The following is a 22,921-nucleotide window of genomic DNA, read 5'->3' as shown; positions in this document are numbered from 1 at the left end:
CAGCTGTCTATACTGAGCGGTCACAGCTGTCTATACTGAGCGGTCACAGCTGTCTATACTGAGCGGTCACAGCTGACTATACTGAGCGGTCACAGCTGTCTATACTGAGCGGTCACAGCTGACTATACTGAGCGGTCACAGCTGTCTATACTGAGCGGTCACAGCTGTCTATACTGAGCGGTCACAGCTGACTATACTGAGCGGTCACAGCTGTCTATACTGAGCGGTCACAGCTGTCTATACTGAGCGGTCACAGCTGACTATACTGAGCGGTCACAGCTGTCTATACTGAGCGGTCACAGCTGTCTATACTGAGCGGTCACAGCTGTCTATACTGAGCGGTCACAGCTGTCTATACTGAGCGGTCACAGCTGTCTATACTGAGCGGTCACAGCTGTCTATACCGAGCGGTCACAGCTGTCTATACTGAGCGGTCACAGCTGTCTATACTGAGCGGTCACAGCTGTCTATACTGAGCGGTCACAGCTGTCTATACCGAGCGGTCACAGCTGTCTATACTGAGCGGTCACAGCTGTCTATACTGAGCGGTCACAGCTGTCTATACTGAGCGGTCACAGCTGTCTATACTGAGTGGTCACAGCTGTCTATACCGAGCGGTCACAGCTGTCTATACTGAGCGGTCACAGCTGTCTATACCGAGCGGTCACAGCTGTCTATACTGAGCGGTCACAGCTGTCTATACCGAGCGGTCACAGCTGACTATACTGAGCGGTCACAGCTGTCTATACTGAGCGGTCACAGCTGTCTATACTGAGCGGTCACAGCTGTCTATACTGAGCGGTCACAGCTGACTATACTGAGCGGTCACAGCTGTCTATACTGAGCGGTCACAGCTGTCTATACTGAGCGGTCACAGCTGTCTATACTGAGCGGTCACAGCTGTCTATACTGAGCGGTCACAGCTGACTATACTGAGCGGTCACAGCTGACTATACTGAGCGGTCACAGCTGACTATACCGAGCGGTCACAGCTGTCTATACTGAGCGGTCACAGCTGTCTATACTGAGCGGTCACAGCTGTCTATACCGAGCGGTCACAGCTGTCTATACTGAGCGGTCACAGCTGTCTATACTGAGCGGTCACAGCTGTCTATACTGAGCGGTCACAGCTGTCTATACTGAGCGGTGACTGAAGCCACGCTGGCCGCACCTCTATGACTGAAAGCCGGAGGCTGCCCTGAGGATTACAGTTCATGTCCTACGGGTAGCCGGGCTTTCAGTATGGCAGTCGCACGGCTTTATAATGCTATTAACCTGCGGATTAACCCCTTATCTACAGGATAATAGCGGGAAGGGACTTGTCAGTTTCCCTTTAGGTTCCAGCAGACGGCCATCTTTCCTGTTAGTATCCTATAAGACCATTTATTTCATGAACTTGCAGGTGTCTTGTATTCTACCTAATCAGATTTTTTCATCCACTTTTGCACTTCAAAATCTCTTTAAGACCGTGTCACTTCAGAGCTGAGAAAGTTACAAGATTTGTTTCTCTGCTGCTTTAAAAAAAAAAAAAAAAAAAAAGTAAATAATGGTGATGAGCAATGAATGGAGCCTCCAATCTTCCCTAATACCCTGTGATTGACTGACGAGGCGCCGCAACCCTTGTCCTGTGCACCTTGCAACAATAGCCATAAGTGCTTGTAAATCTGACTCTGCATATTACAGCATCCCTCGAGCACTTAGCACTTGGCAAGGATGGTGAAACTCTGCATTAAGGGGACACAACGGCAGTAAGTGTAGTGGGAACGAGTACCGGGGTGATGAACGCTGGTTACACAATTGGCAGCGGAGAGGGTGCACTAAAAAGGACAAAAACCGTAATAAATAGATCACAACACTCGGCTCATACGTCTGATTTGTTTATCCATGGTAAGGTAGCACTTGATCAAGATCTACTGCAGTAAAGTGACTATGGGGAGGCTGAGGGTGCTGGTTACGGGGGGACTGGTACACAGAAGAGTTGAAAACTCTGGCACACAAGATGGTTCTTAGGGCGCCGTCACTTGTATAGGTTTCATTGCCAGCATATGAGAAAGTATTTTCCACCCAATATCCGTTGAAACGTTCCACCAGTCCGGTGATGAACCCCTCATTTCTCTAAGCACATGTAATGTAATCTAACAAAATCTTGATACAATTATAGTTTGGCCATTGACAGTCTAGTTTTTTCCTGCTTTTTGCTGAAATTTGACAAAAAACTTCCCTATCGCTAAATCATGGTCTAACCAGCCTCACCCTGGCTATGAATCTATGCCTAACCCTATCCTTATTCCTAATACTAAACCTAAGCCTAGCTAGGTTAAAAAGGAAAAAAAGTATAAACATGTAAAATCCTCGTTCAGTAATGCGGTCTTTATTCACTGGCTGCTCAACTTCTTTTAATTTGGTTGCTGCCTATGCAGAGCGCAGCAGTCAAGGTGACTTTACCATAAGACTTGAAAGGACAGGGAAGGGATTAAAAAGAAATCTTATACTCAGACTAGTGATGAGCGAACGTGCTTTGATGGCGTCTTATCCGATCATGCTGGGGTGTTATCATTGGCGTGCTCGTATATCATGTTCGAGTCCCAGCTGCTGCATGATTTGTTAGACAGCCTGAACGGGTTCCCTAACAAATAGGCAATCCCTGTATGTGTTCAGGCTCTCTAACAATGGCAAATCATGGCAGCATAGTATACGAACACGCCCAAGATACTTGGAAAACACACGAGCATGATGGGATAAGATGTCTTCGTTCGCGCACCACTAACTCCGTAACATCTCTTTCGCCATCCTCGTTCCCATCCCACCACTGGTCAGAAGAAAGAAAAGACAAGAGCCTGTGTACTGTCAGGCCGATTGGGTCAGGGAGGGCCCAGAAGAGCGGAGACCAAGATATTTTGTAATCCCTTCACAACCATATATAATGCAGCAAGTTGGTGACGGGCCATCATTTTGCTGGACTAGCCCGAAGCGATCAGCAAAAAAAAAAATTATCACATTCCGGTGAATCCAAATTTTGGGGTAAATTTCAAAGTGACTTCTATTTGCCTCGAATCTGTTTTGCTCATCTCTAAAAACCACTATATGCTCTGTGTATGTTGGAAGATGAAACAGGCAGGGTATAGGAATAAATGAATATTAAATTGTATATATATAATATATATAATATATATAAAAAAAAGCACACCAAATGGGAACTAATCAAAAAATGGCCTTTATTAAAATATAGCACAACAATGAGTGTACACTTAAAAATAAATTAAAAAGGCACCCAAAATATATACATGGTATTATATGTGCATGATAAGCTATATAATAGAGCTTTCCTAATAACCATGCTGAACTGGCTCAATAATTAACAGGTAAATTTAATACCATACAATAACCAAAACACAAAAATATAGTGCAATGTAGTGCAAAAAATAATATCAAAAACCAACTTAACATAAAGAGCAATTGTGGTATCGCTAAAAGGTGGCAGTGAATAACTATAGGTGATGAAATGGAACGCCACACAATGGAAAATCAATTACCTGATGAGCCAGCTAAGGGTGCCAATGTCACGAGCCCCGACGCGCGTTTCGGAGTTGACGAAGGAGAACAACTCCGAAACATATTTTGATTAGTTCCCATTTGGTGTGCTTTGTTATATATATATTATATATATACAATTTAATATTCATTTATTCCTATACCCTGCCTGTTTCATCTTCCAACATACACAGAGCATATAGTGTTTTTTATACCGGATGGTCTGCCATCCATCTGTTCCAGAGGGGCTTTCGATATATATTTTTATTATATATGTAATTATTTTAAATAAACTATTTATTTTGATATATTGATTTTACTCCCCACTGTTTAATTTTTGCTCATCTCTAGTAGGGACCGTGGAATATAGGAAGGCTGGGGGGATTGGCCATACATCCTAATAAAGTGACTGCAGCCATATTCACTGGACAGATCCGGGCTCACAATCTCCTGCTCTGATGGCTGAAGCTCTGGTGTTGTGACCCTCTCAGCCGACCAGAGACCCCCCTAGTCCGTGACGCCTCGCCTGTATCGCCCAGGTTTAGGGATTTCACAGCTATTTGTGAGCCGTGGTGAGCGGCTGGATCAGGTTTTATGAGGGCGGTCGGTGAAGGTTCTTGTATCATGCCAGCTGGGCAAAACCATATAAAATGGACCATGACTAATGAATTTAGGCCGCCACCCTATATCCCGTCCTCGGCCCGAGCACAGCTGAAACATGGAAAAGTGGAACAGAGTTTTAATGTTAAGACAACAGAACTTACCCCTTAATTCCCGCGGCTTTGCGTCATGTAAGTTGTTGAAATTTAACTAAGAACGATGCAAGTGTCTGGCCAAATTTCATTAAGAACTAAACACGGAAGAACACGGCCAGAACAATTGGAAGCAAACATTGATATTCAATGACAGCAAGCAGAGAGTTTGGAAAGGGAATCTATATTCATATGGTTTAGTGAGACATTCTGTAATGTTTTATTATACAAAATTCGTTTTTTTTCCTCCTCTGCATCAACATGATAGGTCGAAATTCATGCACTTCTATTTTCAAGCTTAATAGGAATCTGTCAGCAGGTTTTTGCTATCTGATCTGAAAGCAGCATGATGTAGGGAAAGAGACCCTGATTCCAGCAATGTGTCACTTACTGGGCTGCTTGTTGTAGTTTTGACAAAATCACTGTTTTATCAACTGGATATTATCATTAGAGGACTAGTAAACCGGCTGCCATGTAGTCCTTCATATTTAGAGCTTTTCATAACCCAACCTCACCACTGATTGGTAGCTTTCTGCCTATGCAGAGTGTACACGGGAAGCTGCCAATCAGCGATGTGGTCGGGGTTAAATAGAGCTAAGTATTCAGAGAGCTACCAGATCTGCATCAGATAAAAGGAGGATTTTATCAAAACATAATGCTGTCCTCAGATGGGGTAGCAAAATCTGGTTATAGATTGTCTTTAAAACTGTGAATTTATGAAAAAAATTGCATTTATTTGATAAAATTTGATAAAAACTAAAATTATAACTTCAGGAATTTATTTGCTGTATATTTACCAAATAAATATATTATAGTTATACTAACTGAATATATTTCCTATATAAAGATATAACTTCTGAAGGCACAGACTGGACACAGAGATGTCTTTTGTGAGTAAAGGGAGCCCTCTAGTGGTTATGTCCAGTATTATCCAGTGCTGGGTATAGTATGAAATAAGACTGACTCATAAAAAAAACTAAAAAGTAAAGAGAAAACGACAGCATTTGGCAACTGTAGAAAATTAACGAAATATTTTAATGTATTGGTTCTATAAAACAGAAACGAATTAAGAAGCAAGTATGTAATTGAATTTGAACACTAAGTTAATTTAATAGCATCTCTTGATAAATGTTAACAAGTATACCTATAGTATCTGGATTGTATCTCCTGTAGCATACTTATAGTATCTGTCTACAGTATAGATGGAAAACAATACATGTGGCATTTACAATACTGCAAAAGTGAATATAATGAGTTTAATAAGTTTTATGTTGTGGTTTCTGCCACCTGGTGGCAAAAGAGTAAAACTGCAGGCCATGGCATTTTTGCTTTTCCATTCCTGCAGCAGTAGATTGGTATGGGTGCAAAAACAGTTCTCTTAGCAAAAGAAATAAAGTTTGTTTCTATCTACATGTCATAAGATTAATGTTAAAGGGCTTCTTTTCTTTGACAAAACTTTGCTTTATATGGTAGTCATAAAAAAAAAACAAAGTTAGTATTATTTACCCTCCCTGGGTCCAGCCCAGTTTCTATTATTTCTCTGCAGCACTGATGAGATACCAACTGCGCTGCAGTCAATCACTAAGCTCAGTGGCTATAGTCATGTAGCCAGCACTGGCTGCTAGGCTCAGTGATTGGCTGCAGCGTTGTATATGTGTCAGAGATGCAGATAAGTAATAGACACTGGGGCACGTAATACACTGTTTAAAAAAAAAAAAACTACTGCAGATTATAGCAGAAAGTTTTCTAAACGGGATCAACCCCTTTACAAAAATCTGAGTACTCCAGGAGAAAAGTGGCGGAGCTTCCATACGACAGCGCGCTTCTACAGCAACAGCCAGACTGTTACTAATCCGGCACCAGCTTCAAAGTCCTGCACCATTTCTCATTAACGGAGTCCTCACTCTACTATTACCCGGTGAGATCTGTGCAGCACGAAGCACAATTCAGTGAGTTCAGGAGGAGAGTAACAAGCGTAAAGTGTTTAAGAAGAGAGAATGGGAAAGGAATGCTCTCTTCTCAGGAAGCAGCAATAAGCGCAACCGCAGAAAACCAAGACGACAAGAAAGACGTCCGGACACTGATGACAATAAAAGTAGAGTATCTTAATATAATTGTATAAGAGAAAGAAAGATAGAAAAAAGAGAAAGAAAGAAAAGAAAGAACAGAGAGACATAGAAAAAGAAAGAAAGATAGAAAAAAGAGAGAGAGGGAAAGAAAGAAAGAGAAAGAAAAGCAGGAAGAGCGAGAAAGAAAGAGACAGAGAAAAAGAAATAAAATAAAAGAAAGGGAAAAATAAAGAAAGAAAAAAAGAGAGAAAGAAAAAGAAAAAAGAGAGAGGAAGAAAAGAAGGAAGAGAGGGAAAGAAAGAGAAACAGAGAAAAAGAAAGAAAAAGAAAGAAAGAATAACGAAAGGGGGAAAGAAAGAAGGAAGAAGAGAGAGGTAGGATTGAAGGTAGGAAAAAGGAGAGAAAGAATGAAAGAAAAAAGGAAGAATGCAGATAAAAAGGTGTTTAGGAAGATAGGGATGGAGGTCAGGAAGAAGAAAGGAAGGAGGAAGTAAGATGGGACGGAAAGAAGGAAAGACAATATGAAGGCGTATATTAGGCATATTGGTATGCCTAACTATAACTATTCCCCATAACGCTGCATGCACACCAGCTTATATGCCAGCTCATTTCTCTAGGTTTTCTGTTTCAGTCTGTCTGCACTCCGTGCATACAAAGATGTTGCCTGCCTTTTACTTGAGCTGGACATTATGTTCATGTAGTTCCCCATTGCTGAGTATTCACTAGCCGAGTTCACTCCTTTCCTGCCATTATCCACATGCATATCACTTGACAAATGGTACATAGAGATGGGCAAACCCCTGGAAGTTCGGGTCTGGCCGAACTGTTAAAAAAAGAAGAGAGCAGTACCTCCGGTCACTGGCGTCGACTGATGGGACTACTACTCCCATCAGCCTACGTCTGCTGCTGCTAATAACAACAAAAGCAGGTGGCGGCTGATGGGAGTATTCATCAGCTGGCGGCTGTGCTCTAAATAACATAAAACAAAAAAAATGCCATGGGTTCCCCTGTAGTTTTGATAACTAGCCAGGCAAACATGACAGCTGCGTGCACCAACCCTCAGCTGTCAGCATTAGCAAGGCTAGTTATCAAGAATAGAGGAATCCCCTGCCGTTTTTTAAATTTCTTTTAATAAATAATTTTAAAATCCGGCGTGGCATCCCCACCATTTTTGACAACCAGTCAAGCTAAAGCAGACAACTAGGGGCTGGTGTTCTCAGGATGGTAAAGGGCCATGCATACTGTCCCCCGCCAGCCTTAAAATAGCAGCCCACAGTTGCCCAGAAATGGCGCATCTATTAGATGCGTCAATTCGGGCACTTTGCCCGGCTCTTCCTACTTACCCTGTGGCGGTGGCAAGTGAGGTTCTTATTTGAGGGGTTGATGTCACTTTTGTATTGTCCAGTGACATAAAACCCATGCCATCTTAATGGAAAGGCGTCTATAAGAAACTACTCCGTGTGAACTGCGGTGAACTCACATCACTTCACCCTGAGACTTTTTCTCACTGTGCTAGAGGTGATCTCACCGAGGTCCCCGCAGTTCAGGGGCCTGGCTGGGAACGCAGCCTCAGTGACCTGTGGTAACCTCAATGACATCACTGCCAGCCACTGAGGCTGCTCACTCCCAAGTGGTTATCAGGTGCCATGGAGATCTCATAGATAGATAATTAGTCTTCTGTTGAAAAAATGATGAGTCTGCGAAACTCTGAAAGTTGTTTATGTTTTTTTTGTGACTGGCCACTTTGTGGTTGTTATGTGGAGTGCAACCTGGTGAGGGATTCAGAGCTGAAAGAAGCACAGGTTACACAAAACAGCTGTTGCTCATTCATTCCTTATGTCTCTACACCTCATGTACTGACCGAATAAAAGTGCTGCAATATCCCACACCACTGATGAGTGCGGCTCCTTTTCTACTCCTTCCTTGTTTGCTTTGTCTTATGGTGCTTTTTTGGGGGCTGAGCACCCCTGTACCTGGCTCCCACTGGACGATGTGAAAACTTCCAGATTTAAAGTTGCACCGGTGAGTCAGCAGTGGCAGCGCTTCTACCGCCTCGTTCACACTGATACAATGCAGACATTTACTGTACGGTGTACAGGGGGACGGCATTATATAGGACTATTATATAACTCACCTAACTGGATGAACTGCGGCTCACTTTTCACGCCTGGCCCGGCCCCAGTGCCAGCGGCCACCTCCACGCTGTACTTGATGCCAGGTACCAGGTAGGGGATGACTACGGAGAGAGTGGAGCCATCAACTGTCTTGTTAATGTGATATCTTGTTTCATTCCCAAGACACCAAACCTAGAAAGCAAGAAAAACAATGAATATTCCATCATGGAAGAACACGGAGCTGAGTGACGGCTGGGGGTTTGCCTATAGCTGCCATCATTATTTTTTAGTTTTTAATTCAGTTGTTGCACTATTTTAATTTTTAACTTTTCAAGCCAAATCATTCACTAAATGACAGCTCTTTAGGGTCCCTCCAGAGTGATGCCCACCAATTAATGGAACCATTGATCCCACTCTCCCTCAACTATACAACCACAGCAGAGACGGCGCAAGAAATGATTGACTGCTATCACTACCAGGGGTGGACCTATCACTGGTGCAACCAATGCAGCCGCACCGGGACCCAAGAGGAGAGGGGGCCACCACCACCTCAAAACCAGGAGGAATTGTGCCCTATAAGGGGCTACTGGATAGCAAGGGGCCATATATGGTTCTGTCTCTGTCCGCCACTGATTACTACACTCAAAATGTAGGAAAAATACAGCAATGCTTTATATCCTTCCAAAAACAATGAAAGTGGATAAAATATATGTATTGTGCATTAACACACACAATGTAAAACACCTAATGAAAAAAAAGTAACTACTCCCCGGGCACACAAAGAGCTGAATGAATGGTAAGACGGCAGCGCCAAAATGTCAAATGTCACACACATGGAAATATCGACATACAGCCGTCACTGACATTGCTGCATCTAAAGAGAAAACAAAACTAAAGAGGTAAAAACTATTTTTTTATCTCTCAAAATCACAAAATTGGAGACAGCACGTCCTTCAATAAAATGTCAGAAAATATTTATTCCGTGCACAAGGTACGCGACACTTCGGCTCTAAGGGCTCATACTCACTTGTGAGAGACTCGCACGATTCTCGTGCGACGAGTCTTTCACATGAAAACCTGGCACTGCCGCCGGCACTGGGACCGGAGCGTGCAGCTACATGTATTTCTATGCAGCCGCACGCTCCGATCCGAGTGCCGGCGGCAGTGCCAGGTTTTCATGCCTGAGACTCGCACGAGAATCGTGTGAGTCTCTCACAAGTGAGTATGAGCCCTAACATGGAGTTTTTCTCAAGTGGAGCCAAAATATCATAAACCTGGAGCAAAGAAGAAAAAGGTTCTCAGATTTTATTGCGGTCTCCATATTTTTGATTTGTATTTTGGAGTCTGTTTGATGTTTGCTGGTGGAGGCCGGAATGGGGCTGCTTTACCTATATCTCTCATATCCAAGTATTATCGTCTATCTATATCCAGTATCTCTATATTATATATAGTGGGGAAAATACATATTTGATACTTTGCCGATTTTACAAGTTTTCCCACCTACAGTGCCTTGAGAAAGTATTTGGCCCCCTGGAACTTTTCAACCTTTTCCCACATATCATGCTTCAAACATAAAGATACCAAATGTAAATTTTTGGTGAAGAATCAACAACAAGTGGGACACAATTGTGAAGTTTGACGAAATTTATTGGTTATTTTACATTTTTGTGGAAATTCAAAAACTGAAAAGTGGGGCGTGCAATATTATTCGGCCCCTTTAACTTAATACTTTGTTGCGCCACCTTTTGCTGTGATTACAGCTGCAAGTTGCTTGGGGTATGTCTCTATCAGTTTTGTACATCGAGAGGCTGAAATTCTTGCCCATTCTTCCTTGGCAAACAGCTCGAGCTCAGTGTGGTTGGATGGAGATCGTTTGTGAACAGCAGTTTTCAGCTCTTTCCACAGATTCTCGATTGGATTCAGGTCTGGACTTTGACTTGGCCATTCTAACGCCTGGATACGTTTATTTGTGAACCATTCCATTGTAGATTTTGCTTTATGTTTGGGATCATTGTCTTGTTGGAAGACAAATCTCCGTCCCAGTCTCACATCTTTTGCAGACTCCTACAGGTTTTCTATAAGAATGGTCCTGTATTTGGCTCCATCCATCTTCCCATCAATTTTAACCATCTCCCTGCCCCTGCTGAAGAAAAGCAGCCCCAAACCATGATGCTGCCACCACCATGTTTGACAGTAGGGATGGTGTGTTCAGGGTGATGAGATGTGTTGCCTTTACGCCAAACATATCGTTTGGCATTGTTGCCAAAAAGTTGGATTTTGGTTTAATCTGACCACAGCACCTTCTTCCACATGTTTGGTTTGTCTCCCTGGTGGCTTGTTGCAAAGTTTAAATGACACTTTTTATGGATATCTTTGAGAAATGGCTTTCTTCTTGCCACTCTTCCATAAAGGCCAGATTTGTGCAGTGAACGACTGATTGTTGTCCTATGGACAGACTGTCCCACCTCAGCTGTAGATCTCTGCAGTTCATCCTGAGTGATCATGGGCCTCTTGGCTGCATCTCTGATCAGTCTTCTCCTTGTTTGAGATGAAAGTTTAGAGGGACGGCCGGGTCTTGGTAGATTTGCAGTGGTATGATGCTCCTTCCATTTCAATATGATCGCTTGCACAGTGCTCCTTGGGATGTTTAAAGTTTTGGAAATCATTTTGTATCCAAATCCAGCTTTAAACTTCTGCACAACAGTATCACTGACCTACCTGTTGTGTTCCTTGGTCTTCATGATGCTCTCTGTGCTTCAAACAGAACCCTGAGGCTATGTTCCCACGTAGTTTTTAGTCTCTGCGGATTTTGTAGAGAAAACTGCAGGAAATCCGCAGGACAAAGTGCTGCGGTTTTTCTGCGGATTATCTGCGGATTATCTGCGTTTTTTCTGCGGTTTTGCCCTGCGGTTTTACACCTCATAATGGATGAGGTGTAAAACCGCAGCGTTTCTGCACCAAACAATTGACATGCTGCGTTTTGAAAACCGCAGCAAAACCGCGCGGAAAAAAACGCAGCATGTGCACAGCTTTTTTTTATTTCCATAGGAAATAAAGGTACTGTACAACGCAGCAAAATCTGCTGCGTTTCTGCAGAGCCAAAAACGCTGCGGAAACGCAGCAGAAACCGCAAAGTGTGCACATACCCTGAGACTATCACAGAGCAGGTGCATTGATACGGAGACTTGATTACACACAGGTGGATTATATTTATCATCATTACTCATTTAGGACAACATTGGATCATTCAGAGATCCACAATGAACTTCTGGAGTGAGTTTGCTGCACTGAAAGTAAAGGGGCCGAATAATATTGCACGCCCCACTTTTCAGTTTTTGACTTTCCACAAAAATTTAAAATAACCAATACATTTCGTTCAACTTCACAATTGTGTCCCACTTGTTGTTGATTCTTCACCAAAAATTTACATTTGGTATCTTTATGTTTGAAGCATGATATGTGGGAAAAGGTTGAAAAGTTCCAGGGAGCCGAATACTTTCGCAAGGCACTGTACAAACAATGGAGAGATCTGTAATTTTTATCGTAGGTACACTTCAACTGTGAGAGACAGAATCTAAAAATAAAAAAACAGAAAATCACATTGTATGATTTTTACATACTTAGATTGCATTTTATTGCTTGAAATAAGTATTTTTTTCAACGACCAACCAGCAAGAATTCTGTCTCTCACAGACCTGTTAGTTTTTCTTTAGGAAGCCTCCTACTCTGCACTCATTACCTGGATTAATTGCACCTGTTTGAAATCGTTACCTGTATAAAAGTCACCTGTCCACACACTCACTACCACTCCAACCTCTCCACCATGGCCAAGACCAAAGACCTGTCGAAGGACACCAGGGACAAAATTGTAGACCTGCACAAGGCTGGGATGGACTACAGGACAATAGGCAAGCAGCTTTGTGAAAAGCAACAACTGTTGGCGAAATTTTTAGAAAATGGAAGAAACACAGGATGACTGTCAATCTTCCTCGGTCTGGGGCTCCATGCAAGATCTCACCTTGTGGGGTAAGGATGATTCTGAGAAAGGTCAGGAATCAGCCCAGATCTACACAGGGGGACTTGCTCAATGACCTGAAGAGAGCAGGGATCAGTCTCAAACATTAGTAACATTAGTAACACACTACGCTGTCGTGGATAAAATCCTGCAGGGCACGTAAGGTCCCTCTGCTCACACCAGCACATGTCCAGGCCCATTTGAAGTTCACCAATGACCATCTTGATGATCCAGAGGAGGCATGTGAGAAGGTCATGTGGTCAGATGTGACTAAAATAGAACTCTTTGTTATCAACTCGCCATGTTTGAAGGAAAAAGAAAGGATGAGTACAACCCCAAGAACATCGTCCCAACCGTGAAGCATGGTGGGGGAAACATCTTAGTTTGAGAATACTTTTCTGTAAAGGGGACAGGATGACTGCATCATATTGAAGGGAGGATGGATGGGGTCATGTATCGTGAGAATTTGGGCAGCAACCTTCTTCCCTCAGTAACAACATTGAAGATGGGTCGTGGCTGGGTCTTCCAGCATGACAATGACCTGAAACGCACAGCCAGGGCAACTAAGGAGTGACTCTATAAGAAGAACTTCAAGCTCCTGGAGTGTCCTAGCCTGTTTGCAGACCTCAACCCAATAGAAAATCTTTGGAGGAGCTGAAACTCAATGTTGCCCAACGACAACCCGAAATCAGAAAGATTTGTAGAAGATCTGTATGGAGGAGTGGGCCACAATCCCTGCTGCCGTGTGTGCAAACGTGGTCACGAATTACGGGAAATGTCTGACCTCTGTAATTGCAAACAAAGGTTTCTGTACCAAATATTAAGTTCTGTTTTTCTATTGTATCAAATACGTATTTCATGCAATAAAATGCAAATTAATTATGTAAAAATGATACAATGTGACTTTCTGGATTTCATGTTTAGATTCTGTCTCTCATAGTTGAAGTGTACCTACGATAAAAATGACAGATCTCGCCATTCTTTGTAGGTGGAAAACTTGCTGTGTATCAAATACTCATTTTCCTCTATCTATCTATCTATCTATCTATCTATCTATCTATCTATCTATTATCTGTCTATCTATTATCTGTCTATCTATCTATTATCTGTCTATCTATCTATCTATTATCTGTCTATCTATTATCTGTCTATCTATTATCTGTCTATCTATTATCTGTCTATCCATTATCTGTCTATCTATCTATCTATTATCTGTCTATCTATTATCTGTCTATCTATCTATCTATTATCTATCTATCTATCTATCTATTATCTGTCTATCTATTATCTGTCTATCTATCTATCTATTATATGTCTATCTATTATCTGTCTATCTATCTAGCTGTCTGTCTTGTATCCGTCGATTATTATAATCTCTCTGCTTGCCAATTATGCAAGCAAACATTATATATTTATATACACACACTGTATATATGTATATAAATCTGTATAGATATACAGTAAATAAATCATTCCCATAAATAAACCTAACAATCAGTTTTCACCAACTACCTAAATGTTTAGGCTCTGAATGCTTTATGGGTTAAGGCAATAATTACACAGTCACAGTAAGTAAATCCTAATTTTCGGCTTCAGTTTTGCACGAATTTTCTATATCAAATTTCAGCAATATATCTGGAGCTTTAGTTTCTCTTGTGGCCACTAGATGGAGACACATGACCACACGTCCCATTCCTGCATTTGGTTCCCATTATGTTGTGAATTTACAATAAATTGTTACATTTTACTTCATTGTAACATTTTTTTGCAATAAATCTTTTATTAAGTTTTCTCACATTTTAGACCATATTGCAAACATTGGTTATACCATAACTTACTCCCAAACGCAATGGCAATACATGCGAATAGTGGCACAAATAAGGAGAAAACTTAAATAGGGCCATGAAAAATTGTAGTTGAAGGCTCATTTATTGTGTCTGGGAAAACAAGGGCTTTGGCTAAATTAAAAATGAAATGTCAGGCGAGGTGCTTACTAACAAGAGCTATTTATGGCTCCAAAATGTCATTTTATTTGGTTCTCCTCGACTTATCGAGTGAGTACAAGACGTCGCTGACGTCAGGGATAGCTCTCCATGGCGAAGAAGCGAGGAGGCGCCTGAATTCTGTGAACATGGTAATTATGATGCATGGAGGCCGCTTTAAACATCCATTACCTTGTATTCTTGGACCAAACCATTCTGGTTTTCTTCCGGGGGTGGTTGCCAGTTGACTACAATTGCAGTCCCATTGCCGTCATTTTTGGTAATGGTGACGCTCTGAGGTGGAGCACTGGGTGCTGGATGGTAAAAAAAAAAATATTTACAGGTCAATAGCAGAAATAGATAAATATAAATATATATATATATATATATATATATATATATAGTCAATTCTTTATTTTTTGTGACTTCGATGCTCCTATTTATTGTCCAGCCTTAGGGTATAAGTCTGCGGTCACTCTATGACCTCTCACAGTATTCTCTCATGCCGGTGCCAGGTGATCATGTTACTGCAAGTATGGGCTTTGCATACTTCCAGCCACATTCAGACTAGACGTGGGCAATCTGCCCACGTCTAGTTGGCATGTGACCGCACGTATGCAAGCCACATACTTAAAGCTGCTTCCGGCATCAGAGAATCGAGACAGCAGGCACACTACACACTGTGAGGACTGACAAGTCTGCAGTCACACAGAGAGACTGCAGGCTTGTACCCTAAGGCTGAACGCGTCCTTTAAGGGCTCATGAACACAAACGATTATCTTGTATGATTTCCATCCGTAGTTTTCACTTACTGTATAGCATTTGTACCTATGATATTCTACGGCCTGATTTTTTTATTTTTCCTTGGGCAGAGTGGTTTGGGGGAAGATAATTGGAGACGTGTCAAATTGTGATCTGAGCTTAAGAACAAAATCGGCAATACAAGTCTATAGGCACCGGGGGGAAAAAAATCGGATTTTCACGGACTGACAGAATAGGGAAAGTGGAGAAACTTTTTTTTTTTTCCTCCACGTCCAAGAAAAGCTGATGACACTCGGAACAAACTCTAATCAGAACAACTGGACTGTTTTCCTCAGAAGTGAAGAAAACGGTGGTTTGAACCGACCCTAAAGGGAACCTGTCAGTGCAAAATGACTGTTCAAACCAAGCACATGCGCTCGAGGCACCCTGAGCAGTTCACTGCATCTTCCCACCTACTTGTTCTCCATCTATCTCCTCCCTTTTCTGCCTCATGCAATGCCAGAACTGTCAATCAAAAAGGAAGAAGGTGGATACTCAAGAAGATGGAAAACAAGTAGGAGAGAAGGTTCATCAAACTATTGGGACACTCCAAGGGTGCACCGAGCGCCTGTGCTTGGTTTGAACAGTTATTCCGTTTTGACAGATTCAATTTGAATGGGTTATAGAGGATTTTAAATCCAGGAAACCTGGATAGAAAATTTACAGCATATCGACCTGTGTGAAGATACGCCTAGTAGTTCTTGCAATTCTGTCTCACTCAGGGTTTCTAGAATATCAGATGCCAGATTAAAGGAATTTTCTAGAATGCCGGCACCCAAACAGTAGGTGAGGATGTTACTATCCTTGTGATCAGATCTAGAATTAGTCATTTCACATCTTCCTTTACTAATCAGGCTAATCTCTTTGTTTCCATTAAACAGGCGGCGGTGTATATATACACAAATCGCGGGAAAGGAGCCGATCAGGTTTCTATTTAACAGGTATAATCTCCAATCAGCGGAGAGTGATTACTCCAGAAAATGTGAAAGAAAAAGAAACAAACATCAAGGAGTAATCAGCCTCACCTTGAGCCAGGCACTGAGAGAGGGGGAGGGGAGTTACCTTCTTCCAGGGTCTTGGCAAAACGCACTTCACTGTCAGCGCCTTGGAACTCATTAAAGAACGGCCGGGCTTTGATTTCGTAGTTCACGCCTTTCTTAAGCTCAGGGATCACTGCGCTGTTTTTTGCTGGAGTTCGAACTTCAAATATGGACCAAGCAGATTCCCCGCGGTTCTCTGGACTCGGCCGGTAGAGGATCTTATAGCCTTGGATGTACTGAGACTGTTGGTCAACCTGCAGGAGGAGTGGGCAACGCATCTTATTTAAGAAACCACATTTCTGAGTCAATGTGTCTTTCCAGATACAGAAATTCCAGGCAGGACCAATCTAAATGCTAATGGGAAAAGTGATGATCTTGTAATGTTCCAAACCTTATCCGGTGCCTGTGATTAACGGGTTTTTTTCTTGGCAATGTTACCTTGATGACGCTGGAGGGCATCGACCATGGATGCTGTCTCACATATCTACCTACCGTCCAATGTACTTCAATAGAAGAAGACGACAGGATGGTTGGATTGTGAAGGTGCAGGACCACGTCTCCCAGTTCTCTCTGGACTTGCTTGTGATCCACACCTTGGCTTGTAGGAGGAACATCTGAAACGACAAATGCTTTACACAGATCAAGACTGAATATTCTGATGAGAATATAAGTCATTTATAGACATATCTCAAGAAGTGAACCACATTCAAAAGACACGCAACAAGAATAAGTAGTACATCGAACACATGCAAAAAACAAGAGGACCAACTACAGCAATTACATGTGTGAGAGTGATCAATGAGTGGAACAGGCTGCCACGAGAGGTGGTGGGTTCTCCGTCAATGGAAGTCTTCAAACAGAGGCTGGACAGACATCTGTCTGAGATGGGTTTGTGAATCCTGCTTTGAGCAGGGGGTTGGACACGAGGACCCTGGAGGACCCTTCCAACTCTAACATTCTATGGTTCTATGATTTAGAAGCATTTAAAGGGAATCGTTCACCAGGATTTTGCTACTTAATCGGAAATCAGCATAAAATAGGGCCAGAATCCCTGATTCCATAGATGTATCACTTTAGTGGGCTGCTTGATGTACTTTTTTTATAAAAATCAGTGTTTTATCAGCAGGTGAAGATCACTGGAAGACTAGTAAACCTGTTGCCAACCACACCCCCAACACTGACTGGCAGCTTAACGTCTATGCTCAGTGTACACAGACAGTGGCCAATCAGTGGTGTTGGCGGGGTTAGACAGGGCTCAGCATTCAGAGAACTGCAGCAGATAAAACAAGGATAGTATCAAAACTGCAGCAAGCAGCCCAGAAAGTGATATATCACTAGAGTCAAGAGTCTCTGCCCCTATTTCATGCTGCTCTCAGATGAAGTAGAAAAAAGTTGTGAAAGATTCACTTTCATACAATCAATGATGATTATACACCTAGAGCCTGCAGGACAGTTAATACATGTATGTGACTTCTATAGGATAACAAGGATCTGTGATGGAACATAAATGATGTGATAAACTGAAGTCTATTTGTAACTTTCTCCAGAACAAACACTAGGCAATCCCTGCATGTGTTGTGCCCGTAGAACAAAAGGGAGACATGCAACTCGAATATTTTTCAAGTACACCAAAGATACTTGGTTGGCACCCGAGCATGCTCAGATAACACCTTATCCTAGCACGTTCGCTAATAGTGGTATCACATAGCTGTCGTAATGCACTGTGGCATCAGACAGTCCTCGCCTATCAAGAAAATGCACCTGACGTGCGTTTCGCATCAACCTTCATCCAATTTTCAAGTGTTCACAACTCCCTAATGAACAGTTTTTTTAATAAATGACGTGCAAACCATGTGTTTTGCTGAATGGTAGGCGTTAAGGCACTCGCTGGTGAAAATCCACCGGCGATGTTTTGCCATTGGCCAAAAGTGGAAAACATTTTTAGCAATGTCTGAGTATGAAGCTAAGGTACGGAAGATGATTTCAGAAAGATCTGAGGCACCAGAAAATATTCATAGGGATAAAATGCAGCTTTTATTCCACTTTTAAAAATATATGGGAAAAGTACAAAAATTACCGTAGGCAGATGATGCTATGGTACGGAAGACGGCAGAAAGGACCGAGCCCTGGATGGTAGATTGCCAAACTGTGTATTAGCTGATGAATAACTGCATTATTGGTCATAGTTTTAGAATGGGGGATGAGGGATTTTTTTAGGATTGTTGCTCCAGTAAATAAATATTTGAGGTTTGATTATGCTATGGCTGAATCCGCAAGAATGTGAATATGATCCAATCTACCTAATAACTATATACAGTCATGGCCAAAAGTTTTGAGAATGACACAAATATTAATTTTTACAAAGTCTACTGCTTCATTTTTTCTAATGGCAATTTGCATATACTCCAGAGTGTTATAAAGAGTGATCAGCTTAACAGCAATTACTTGCAAAGTCAATATTTGCCTAGAAAATGAACTTTATCCCCCAAAACACATTTCAACATCATTGCAGCCCTGCCTTAAAAGGACCAGCTAACATCGTTCCAGTGATTGCTCCATTAACACAGGTGTGGGTGTTGATGAGGACAGGGCTGGAGATCAATCTGTCATGATTAAGTAAGAATGACACCACTGGACACTTTAAAAGGAGGCTGGTGCTTGGCATCATTGTTTCTCTTCTGTTAACCATGGTTATCTCTAAAGAAACACATGCAGTCATCATTGCACTGCACAAACATGGCCTAACAGGGAAGAGTATCGCAGCTAGAAAGATTGCACCTCAGTCAACAATCTATCGCATCATCAAGAACTTCAAGGAGAGAGGTTCCCTTGTTGCCAAAAAGGCTCCAGGGCGCCCAAGAAAGACCAGCAAGCTCCAGGACCGTCTCTTAAAAGTGTTTCAGCTGCGGGATCGGGCTACCAGCAGTGCGGAGCTTGCTCAGGAATGGCAGCAGGCAGGTGTGAGTGCATCTGCACGCACTGTGAGGCGGAGACTCTTGGAGCAAGGCCTGGTCTCAAGGAGGGCAGCAAAGAAGCCACTTCTCTCCAGGAAAAACATCATGGACAGACTGATATTCTGCAAGAGGTACAGGGAGTGGACTGCTGAGGACTGGGGTAAAGTCATTTTCTCTGATGAATCCCCTTTTCGATTGTTTGGGACATCTGGAAAACGGCTTATTCGGAGAAGACCAGGTGAGCGCTACCACCAGTCTTGTCTCATGCCAACTGTCAAGCATCCTGAAACCATTCATGTGTGGGGTGGCTTCTCAGCCAAGGGAATGGGCTCTCTCTCAGTCTTGCCTAAAAACACAGCCATGAATAAAGAATGGTACCAGAATGTCCTCCAAGAGCAACTTCTCCCAACCGTCCAAGAGCAGTGTGGCGATCAACAATACCTTTTTCAACATGATGGAGCACCTTGCCATAAAGCAAAGGTGATAACTAAATGGCTCAGGGAACAAAACATAGAGATTTTGGGACCATGGCCTGGAAACTCCCCAGATCTTAATCCCATTGAGAACTTGTGGTCAATCATCAAGAGACGGGTGGACAAACAAAAACCTTCAAATTCAGACAAAATAAAAGCATTGATTTTGCAAGAATGGACTGCTATCAGTCAGGATTTGATCCAGAAGTTGATTGAGAGCATGCCAGGGAGAATTGCTGAGGTCCTGAAGAAGAAGGGTCAACACTGCAAATATTGACTTGCTGCATTAACTCATTCTAACTGTCAATATAACCTTTTGCTACTCATAATATGACTGCAATTATATTTCTGTATGTGATTAAAAACATCTGACAAACACACATAAAAACCATAGGCCAGCAGATCATGTGAAAATATAATATTTGTGTCATTCTCAAAACTTTTGGCCATGACTGTACACCAGGGAGAACCATAGTGATACAACTAACTCTTATTACGCAGCAGGGCTGCTACCGGCTCAGAAATTCCAGGACAGTCCATAAAATTAAGACACTTTTTTCCTTGTTTCATCAAAAAAATTGAAGACGTCCGTGATCTTTTTGAAGTTGAAAAAACTTGCACAGATAATTCTGACTGTGATTCTCATTATTTTACAGTTTCCAGTGAATGCAGCTTCTTATCAGAATGATGGGCGGTAGACATGGATCACTTAGAATCAAAATGATTTATAGTTTTCTCATGTGTCCCTAGAAAATATTGTCCGTCCCTGATTTTTTGGTAAGCTGTCCAGAAAATATAAAAAGTCAAGTTGGCAATAGTGCTTCAAAGTTTCACGGAGGTCATCTACAAGCCAACAGGATGAAGTCATCCAGAGGTGGACAGCTCCTCTAATAAGAAGGAATCCGTTCTCATTTTCCTGCGGCCAGCGGTTAATATAAACGAGACCAGCGGTGACATAATCCACAGCTGTGCTGTGTCTGACCCATGGTGAGACATGGCGACCGGGATCCCAAATTCCCCAGAGTCACCTCTGAATAGGGTCAAATACAGGGGAATCAGCTGCAGAATACTCCGACAGAAGTCACAGTGTTCTGCCCGCACCCTGAATGAGATTGCTAGATTAGTAGAAATATTCAGTTCTAACACGTCTGGTATATATTTACATCTACGAAGTCACACTAAGGCCGGGGTCACACTTGTCAGAAACCCGCTTGAGTCTCGTATCTCAATACCCGGCACTGCCGCCGGCACTCTGGACCAGAGCGTTCAGCTGCATAGAAATACATACAGCCGCACACTCCGGTCCCGAGTGCCAGCGGCAGTGCCGGGTATTGAGCTGCGAGACTCGTGCAAGTTTTTCTCAAGTGTGACCCCGACCTAAGAAGAACTAGTTCCTTTTGGGTTTAATAAACTTTTAGATTTACTCTTTAAGGACTGTGAAATGATGTGAAAATGAAGTTATTAGAAAAAGATATGATTGATGGATGGATGGATGGATGGATAGATAGATAGATCTATAGATAGACTTTTGAAGGGAGGGAAAGAAGGGAAGAAAAGGAAGGAAAAAAGGGAAGGGAGGGAAGAAAAGGAAAGAATGGAAGGAAAGGAACGGAAGGGAAGGAATGAAAAAAGGAAGCATGAAATGAAAAAAGGAAGGAAGGGAGTTAAAGAAGGGAAGGAAGGATGAATGAAAGGAAGGAAAGAAAGAGGGAAGGGAAGACGAAGAGAAGGGAGGAAGGAAGGGATGGAGGAAGGAAGGATGCCCGCCTTTTCAAAACTCAGAATAATACTCACTCCTCATTGAGACTTCACCTTATTAATGATAAAAGACCATTATTCTAAATCTATTAAGTATTATAAATCTGTATGCAGTGAGCGCCCCCTCATGGTGACTGCAGATACAAACACTGGCCAAGTCTTCAATGTCGGCTCTATTCCTACCTTGCGTTTTTACAGGGTCAGATATTTGACTCGGGTCACTAAGTCCGTAAGCATTTGCTGCTCTCACGAGGAAGAGGTAGATTGCGTTGGGTTTCAGGCCCTTGACGGCGAAAGATTCAGTTTTGACATTTTCGGCCACTGTTTGCCAACTACTTCCAGAAGCATGGCTGCAAAGAGAATCAAAATCACACTGGGGCAATAGTATGTGAAATATATACTAAATATATACCATTCAGCACATCTGGTACCTGAAGGCTTCTATGACGTACGATGTTGGCGTTGCGCCTGAATTCAAGTTTGGCTGCCAGGATAAGGTCACGGTATTCTTGCTGACATCAGTGACTTCGGGCTTTGATGGAGCGCTTGGAATAAGATTGGGATCAGTGGCTTGTGGAGGTTGTACAGGAACACCAAATTCTAATGGAAGATAAATGTTCACAGTGTATTGGAAATAATGATACTAAATACTGACGTGTTACAGTATATAGTGCAATCTATAAGTCAATGGCTTTAAATGAGCGGTGTCTGAATTCTGGAGCGCCCAAAGTCTCGTTTGGAAATATCATGTTATAAGGAGCAATATTTTATGCCTTTATATTCAGTGTGAGCAGGTCCCATAGAATATGAAGCGGTACCACAGCAATAAATTAATTATGGCTCCAGAGTTACTTGCTATTATGGTGTCTCTCTATGAGACAGGGGCCTTTAGGCCGTTCCTCAGGCATCAAGGTTGGTCATGACCTCTATATGTGTACCATCTATAGCTATAACCTTGCTGTGCCCTGGTCAATGTATTCAGCAATCCCGATCATTGCCTCAGGTACAGGTAAAGCTCCTTCTAATTCCTTGTGTGTAAGACCACATCATTGCTTTATCTGCAGTCCTATGTAAAACTAGATAACATACTTCCAACAATGCCAATTTTTCTGCTATAAACCTGCAAAAAAAGCAAACCAAAATCTACAAAAAAAAGTCTGGAGAAAAAACCAGACGTGTGCCTCCATGGACACTAAGCAAAAACTGATTTCCGCCCGCAATATGGGCAAGGGTGTATACGGCGGAGGAGGAGCTAACCTCTTTTTTTCACTTAGTTTCAGCCTCCTAGCGGCAGAAGCATACACCCGCAGTATCTGTGTCCCCCAAATGAGGCGAAGGAGAAAGGAGCAGGATAGAGTAATGAAGTACTGTACACTACCAAAATCTACAACTTTACCATTACAGGAGGATGAATAAATTACAACAAAATTGT

The 22,921-nt window shown here is 42.3% G+C and overlaps 1 protein-coding gene across 4 annotated transcripts in view; it reads right to left on the bottom strand.

Moving 5' to 3' along the window:
* ROBO1 (roundabout guidance receptor 1) overlaps positions 1-22,921 on the bottom strand; it is a 1,387,368-nt gene that overhangs the window by 80,072 nt on the left and 1,284,375 nt on the right. For all 4 annotated transcript variants that reach the window (XM_073584451.1, XM_073584454.1, XM_073584452.1 and 1 more), the window contains 6 exons: positions 21,921-22,089; positions 21,673-21,839; positions 16,797-16,918; positions 16,327-16,558; positions 14,656-14,777; positions 8,487-8,658 (listed from right to left, as the gene is read on the bottom strand). In XM_073584451.1, the coding sequence (XP_073440552.1) occupies positions 8,487-8,658; positions 14,656-14,777; positions 16,327-16,558; positions 16,797-16,918; positions 21,673-21,839; positions 21,921-22,089 (984 nt within the window). The remainder of the gene's footprint in view (positions 1-8,486; positions 8,659-14,655; positions 14,778-16,326; positions 16,559-16,796; positions 16,919-21,672; positions 21,840-21,920; positions 22,090-22,921) is intronic.

The sequence above is a fragment of the Dendrobates tinctorius genome, unplaced genomic scaffold (genome assembly GCF_039654945.1).
Source record: "Dendrobates tinctorius isolate UK_male_01 unplaced genomic scaffold, ASM3965494v1 ptg000084l, whole genome shotgun sequence".
NCBI classification, from domain to species: domain Eukaryota; kingdom Metazoa; phylum Chordata; class Amphibia; order Anura; family Dendrobatidae; genus Dendrobates; species Dendrobates tinctorius.
Note: the sequence above shows the minus strand (reverse complement) of the source record. Positions and strands in the feature narration are given on the sequence as shown.